This window comes from Zerene cesonia, chromosome 6 (genome assembly GCF_012273895.1).
Source record: "Zerene cesonia ecotype Mississippi chromosome 6, Zerene_cesonia_1.1, whole genome shotgun sequence".
NCBI classification, from domain to species: domain Eukaryota; kingdom Metazoa; phylum Arthropoda; class Insecta; order Lepidoptera; family Pieridae; genus Zerene; species Zerene cesonia.
In genome coordinates, this window is record NC_052107.1 from 6,021,250 (window position 1) to 6,028,601 (window position 7,352).

General features: G+C 31.2%; 2 protein-coding genes across 3 annotated transcripts in view; both read right to left on the reverse strand.

Moving 5' to 3' along the window:
• Positions 1-379: 379 nt before the first annotated feature.
• LOC119840414 lies at positions 380-1,719 on the reverse strand. The gene is made up of 2 exons (XM_038367014.1): positions 1,604-1,719; positions 380-1,524 (listed from the first exon to the last, which is right to left on the reverse strand). Exons 1-2 carry the CDS (start codon positions 1,607-1,609, stop codon positions 877-879), a joined length of 654 nt encoding a protein of 217 aa, XP_038222942.1. The 5' UTR covers positions 1,610-1,719; the 3' UTR covers positions 380-876.
• A 2,726-nt stretch (positions 1,720-4,445) lies between these two features.
• Positions 4,446-7,352, reverse strand: part of LOC119840493 — a 76,888-nt gene continuing 73,981 nt past the window's right edge. For both annotated transcript variants that reach the window (XM_038367132.1, XM_038367131.1), the window contains exon 2: positions 4,446-6,602. In XM_038367132.1, coding sequence (XP_038223060.1) covers positions 5,604-6,602 — 999 coding nt within the window. In that variant the 3' untranslated portion in view covers positions 4,446-5,603. The remainder of the gene's footprint in view (positions 6,603-7,352) is intronic.

A 7,352-nucleotide genomic window follows, 5' to 3' on the forward strand; every position in this document is an offset into this window, starting at 1 on the left:
TCCACGCACGTCTGATGCGCAAACCGAATGTCGGACATGTGATTACAGAAAGACTTCATCTTGTTTCAAATAAGCAGATTTTCCTTAAATTTTAAATTGTTATCACTAGCTTTGTACGTACAAGAACATGACTCCACGTATTATGAAGTTGAGCTAAATGATTAGACTAAGACAAAAATAATATATATTATAACCACGACTCCATGAAAGAACATTTAAAATATTATTAAAGAAAGAAACATTCTCAAACTGGTTTTAAAGTCGTCGTATTTGGGCTTAGTGAAATTACCGCGAATCTTAAGCTGTTTTAGATAATAATACACATAAAGTTGTTAAAAAAGGAAGAATATAAGCTAATGTAAGCTAATTTACAAATGAATTAATGAATGCATTTTTTATTCAGTTCTATATTTATTTTGTGCTATGATAGGTGTAGACGTATAAAGGAACAATAAATTATATTATATAATGAAGCAAGTCATTTATATATGTAATTACAATTATTTTACCAATTTACATTATACGTTTACAACATTTACAACATAATAATAAATCAACAAATTATCAAATAAGATCAACAAAAAGAAATAAAATAGAGAGAGTATCTACTATAATGTAGCAGTTACATATGAAAAAAAAAAATCCATGACTTTTTACTTACCATAGAAGCTTTTTATATAATCGTCTATTATGATCCCTTTAAATACTTCAAAGAGTAGTCGTGCTGGTTCACTTGTAAATATAAATTGTTCGTTAACACAATAATTACATTATTATACCTATCTATTGTTCTTATCACATTGCTATTTAATATGTACGTATAAACACATCTATTATTTTTATTAAAAGGCCATACACAGCCCCATTTTCATTACTCTAAGACGAATCCATATAAAAGAATATCATATTATCTATGGATCTTTGTATAATTGGTATTTCACAAACACTGAAACTTGACAAGCATTCCTTTGCAATTTGGCATTGCCATTGCAGCTCTCGTTTATTACTACAACAAGAAATAATAGCTGCATCACATTGTATGGCAGTTCTATCTTGTTTTGGCTTCTCTAAGGCTTTTCTAGCAATCTGCAAACCGTCAACAACATCTGTATTGGATTTGCTACTTGACGAAGCAATCGACTGGGGCCCAATATTAACTTTATTGTTCTTACTAGTATCAATATTCTGTGGTGGTGTCCTTTCTTCATTCATTAAAACTGTTCCTTTTGCGATTTTATTTGATTTAAGTATTTTTCTTCTTATAGTTATAGGTCTGTTAAATGCTTCTTCATTTTCGTGAATCAAAGGGTCAACCATAACTCCCCAATTGAGGCGATCATCTTCAATGGCTGGGAATCTTGAAGAAAGGCCATCTTCTTTTACAAGGCTCCCTTTATTTGATACAGCTTGTGTATACTGACCTTGCGATTGGACATTTACCTTTGGCAACTCACTCGGAGCACTTTGAGCGTACTGTAAAACAGTTACAATTGCACTGATGTAAAGTAAACTTGAATGATCCATCTGTGAAACAAATTAAGTCATAAGGTGAAAGGATAATTACATTACATTTTTACCAAAACACTTCTTAACATCTACTTACTGTCATTATATTCTGAACGATTTATTTTTTATAGATAAACAGAAATGAGTATTACTCGATTTATCCGTACAATAGGTTCAACTAGAATGCGTCATTGGTGAGCCGGAGACGTAATAAATACAGCGACACAGCTTTAGCTTAGTGGTTGGCTCACCTCATCGCTGCATGTTGACGAGAAACTTCCGGGTTCGATTCCCGATCAAGTGGGCCAGTCCATGTTCAGAATCCAAATTTTCTATATATCTTGGAGCTGGTCTATATATCTTATATATATGAGAAATTTTTCCCATTTTTAAACGTATGTAACTTTATGTCAGTATGATAAATATAGCTGTTTTATAGATAAATCGTACAAGTATACTTACATCTATTTTTGCTTTTCGTCGAATTTATCCTGGGACAAACCTGACTTAACTTTGGATTTGTCATCGTCGCGGACTAAGTTTCGTATGACATGTGAACTTCCTGGAATTATTGAATATACCTTAAATATTTAAATACCTACGCGTTCAGCCACTACTTTATGAACAAAGCTTAAAAAAATTAAGTTCTATTAATCTATTCTTAACAAATCATCAAAGTCGCTATTATAATGTTATTTCCTAAATAATTCTTTGTATACCACAGGATAATGACAAATATTTATACAGTTTTTCTCAGATTGATAGGCTGAAAAAAGTGCTGAACAAAAAAAACAAGTAATTATGAATATGTATGTTATGTATATTCGATAATAAGTAATAACGCAGACTAATAACTTAAAAGAAATCGAATATAGATATTTAAAATAGCGTAACCAGCTCATTCTAATTCTTTATAAAAAATCTATTCCAACATTTGAATGCATGTTTATATTTTTATATAAGGTCGTTGGAATCTTATATTTGATCAACTTCAAGGTAAATTTGACTTTACTAAGACATTTCTCATAGTTGAAAATAGCTTAATTAATTAAATAGTAGTTAGGAATCTGCTCTAGAGCTTAATTAGAAATTAATTGAGTCTTATGAGTTCCATTCTGTAGATCTATTCTATTTTAAGGGATGTTTTGATTACAGAAAGCGAGACGCTCTGAATTTGTAAACATAAAATGTAACGGTGTTTTCATGTGTGTTATATTTATTTATAATTGAATTGTGGTTAGGAGAGATCCAATTCGGGGCATTAACACACGATTCTGCTTTACATTGTTAATTATTGATATTTCACAATAACAACAAGAGGTGCGCTGTTTTTAACTTTACTTAAGAGTAGTTATTCGTAATGTTTATACCACATATTATGATGATTATGTACGTGGGGTCCGGCACAACTGCTAGGGACGTGTTTTGTATAGTTTTAGGTATTTTCGTGTTACAATTCATGTGAGTAATCAAAACGCCCAGCACAAATAATGTTTCGAAATACTACATTTTATTCGATATACGATTTCAAGTTGGATACTGTTCTTATTAGAACAAATGATTGTAAGTGGGAAAAGACGGAAAAATTAAATTTAAGAATAAGGATCATATGGTAGCTTGTATGTAGCACAGCTTACCATAGATTATAATATAGTTATCACGTGACAGGTGACTCTCAACAAAAAACTGTCCCTAATCTAATATATAAAAATAAATTGCTGTTCGTTAGTCTCGCTAAAACTCGTGAGTGGCTGGTCTGATTTTTATAATCATGGTTTTGGTGCATTCCGAATAGTCAAGGGAAGGTTTAAAAGGTAAAAACGATACGGATACGGGAAGCTAGTTTTGAATAACTAAGTTTCCTTAAGGTAACAGTAGTATGTGAAAATGAACCTTAAAACCTATGTAGCTCGACTGTTATTGCGAGCAACTGTTATTGCAGGCGATTGTTAGTGTTATTATGACAAAAAAACTTATTATATTAAATATTTTTAAAAACTACGCTTATGATAAGTTTGATATGTTTTCTTACGAAGAATTTTTGTTGTTTATATGTACAATACGCCTCCTTGGTACAGTGGTAAACGCGTGAGCGTAGAACCGAGGGGTCCTGGGTTCGATTCCCGGTGGGACAATAAAAAAAAAATGTCTCGGTCTGGCAGGACACAGAAGGCTGATCACCTACTTGTCCATTAAGAAAATATCTGCCCATTCCCCAGTAGGGGACACGGGACTTCACTTATATGTACAATGCAAAAAAATATTATTACATGTTATTACGTAGTTTCTTTTTTCTGAAATCTTGTTCCATGTTTGGTAATTTTTCAGCCATAATTAAGTGAAAATAGCAGATACAATAAAATCTTTATTAAATTTATATACAACTTTAAAATTTCACAGAGACATTAGCGAACATGATTATTTGTCAATTTCAGGAAATAAATCCATAAGTGAATATCACTTAGAACAGAGGATACATATTGGTTGAGACTTACAAACAAAAACAATAGAGTACCCACATCTTTATCTCTATTAATTGTGTGTTCAGAAATTAGATCGTACAATATATGTACGACCCCTTGCCACGTATCTTCAAGTTTAAAACTGAGTTTTAGTCAAAATAAAAGAACAAATAGCAAACAAAAAGATTTTTATTTCGAAAAAGGCCAGTATCTTCTGTATTAACTTCTCTATGGTCAGATTTTGTAATAATTTATTAGAAACCCGTTTTTTATTATTTATATATTTATTACGGCTAAGTAATGTGACCTGAGAAAAGATCTGTTTTACTTTAATTTAACTGTTTCATTATTAGTATTATAAGAATGCTTATCTGATAACTTTTCATTCAGCCTCATTATACTTCTACTGAGACACAAAGCAAAAAAGAAACATTTCATATATGTATTATATAATTAAATTATTTTAAATTTAAGTACCCTCATGCGAAACACGTTGTATTAAGAAACATCATTAAAATAATGGGTACGCTAATAGATGTGACTTCGTTGTAACCACAATAAACAGATTACTTTGTTTACATTGGCAATGTTCTGCATTAATGATAATTTTTACGTCATAAACAAATTTAGGAGCAGCAGGACAAATATAAAAAGAAAAAACGTCTGTCTCAAAAATTAATTTGCTTACATGTCATACATTTTTATAATATAAATTACTTATTACTTACATGTACATCACAGAAGGATTACAAACAATGTTAGTTTATAATATATATCCCCCGTGTTTCTAAACCGAAGAAAAATTGTGAACTGTACCAAACCATTACACGAACGCTTACGAAACGACAAATTTAACGGTTTGCTATGAACATATTATAAACTAACTATAAACGTATTACGTTTCATTTTAACTGGTTTCGTACAGTTCTCAATTTAACGGTTTGCAGTGGACAGATTATAAAGAAACGAAAAATATTGTGTTAAATTGTAAATGGTTTGGTACAGTTCACAATTTTTCGTCAGTTTGTAATTTCGCAAATTATTTTGTAAACAGTGTTTTTAATCTAACAGTGACATACATAAACCATACTCATTCTTGATTTCTACTAATTGTCTCCTTAATTTAAACAATTGTATGTAGTCTCTACTTTATTACATCGATATAGAACAAATCATCAAACATTTCAAGTACCATCACGACTCTTTGACTCATTCGTCCAGAAAGAAATAATATGATAAATGGACTTACCTGGTTTTGCAATAAATCGTGTGTTTGTTAGTCGTGATGATACTATTTGGTTTCTCATTATATTAATATTTCTAATACATTTCCTTTAATAGTAATAAGCATTAAGAAGGCGACTAGTGCGATTATATTATTTTGTTAGTACACAATAATTCCTTATTAATTGAACAATAGGAACTGTCTTTAATGAGTAAGTGTTAAACTTTTTTTTCATAAAAAGTTTGGTTTGATATTTAAATCTGATCAATCTATTATTCATATTCTCATGTACATTAAGCTATTAAGACGTAGTCGTTTCTAGTTATTTTGCTATTTAGTTCTTAAATGCCATGACAATAATTCTATATTATAAATAACATAGAGTATGACATAAACAACGAGTTTGTTGATTAGCTTCCTGCGACAATTTTCTTTAAATTATATAAATGTTGCAACTTTTTAATAGTCCTCAAAAGTGACTGAGGATCACAAGGTTCAACAAGTTCTACTGGGTTAACACAACTCTGTGCCGTGAAACATTCGTAAGATACTTGAGGTTGATGACAACAGAATATCGAGGCACTTTCACATACAGAAATGCTTTCTGAAGATGTCACTGAATCATTGTCGGGCGAAAACGCCTGTGGAAGCGCATCAGCGCTCTGTGTCTCCGAGGCAGATTCCAGACCTGCTTGGTTACTCCCGTGTTCTAAAGGAGGCGAGGGTCTAGACGATGATTGACTCGGTTTAACAGGTTTTTTCAATGAGATTGGTCTTGCGCCGTCCGAGTCATCTCCATAATCGTAATCATTGTCTTCTGTATCACGCATTTCGTCAATTTCAGGTAATCTGGTTGGGAATTTAGGCATGGTTTCGGTTTTTGGTGTGCTGTCTGTATCGTTTTTAGTATTTTGTGATACTGGATTCTTTGATAATGGGGGACTTGTCGTGGATTGCTCATTATTATTTGGGCATTGACATTCCATTTTTGGTACATATAAGAATGGTATGAATGCCGGTCTTGGAATTTGTGGCGGCGGAGGTAAATAAGACCGTCTATTAGCAGTGCTCGTAATTTCTTGTAATTTTTTAAATATCAAGTCCAATTGATCTTCTACACCATAATTTCCAGCCTGATAAGATTGATCTCTCTTAGTGTATGATGGAATCTGGGAATTAAAGTTGAAACCAAAGTTGTAATCGAAATAGTTATAAAATCTTTTCTCACGTTGTGCAAAATTGCTATCTTTAGAATTTTTCTGTAATTCGTCGGCCACATTCGGTTTGCTATCTAATTTTGGACTAATTTCTTCTTGCAAAGTTTCATGTATTTCTGCTGCGTCGGCTCTTACTTGAAGAAGAATACTCAGTAAGAAACAGCCCAGGATTACAATTGCGTGGTTTGCCATCTGAAATTTATAAAATCAATAATAAGAAATCAAGGTTTTATATTTAAGTAGATTTCGAGCGTAATATATTTTTCATTAATTTTACTTTATTACAATTTGGCTTATTTATAACGAAAACGTTTTAACTAACTTATTGCTCATATAATAATAATTAATGAAGCGTAGCCGTATACATTTAACTGTATTCCTGCGAAATAATGTAATAGGCAGTGCGTACTAAGAAAATGAATATCCTTTCAATGATTGTAATGTTAGCTTTTACGAATGAGTATTGCTACTATTTATTTTAAAGGCGCTTTTATGGCACATGATTGATCACTTTCATATCGTTTGTATTTATTTAGATATTAACGCTGGTTGAGTCGTATTTCTCGTTTAAAAACAATTTGTCAATTGTATAAATGGCAATGGCATATATCTGTTAAAATTACGTTCAAATAAAACGAAATACAATAACATTTTTTTATAACAAAATATAATAAGATCTGAGATATAAATCTATACAGTACATAATATTTGAATTTCGATGTTTAAATTAAGGTTCGATGACGTTATCCACGCGCAAATCATGTCCATTGTATGCAACTATTTCATTATACGTTGTGACATCTAATAAGGTGAATCATTATTATATTAGACCTAGTAGTACCCGCGGCTTCTTTCACGTTCGAAGATTTAAATAAAATTAAAATTCCTTAAAACGCATTACGTATTGAATATGTATATGCATATATATGTATATACCTATAT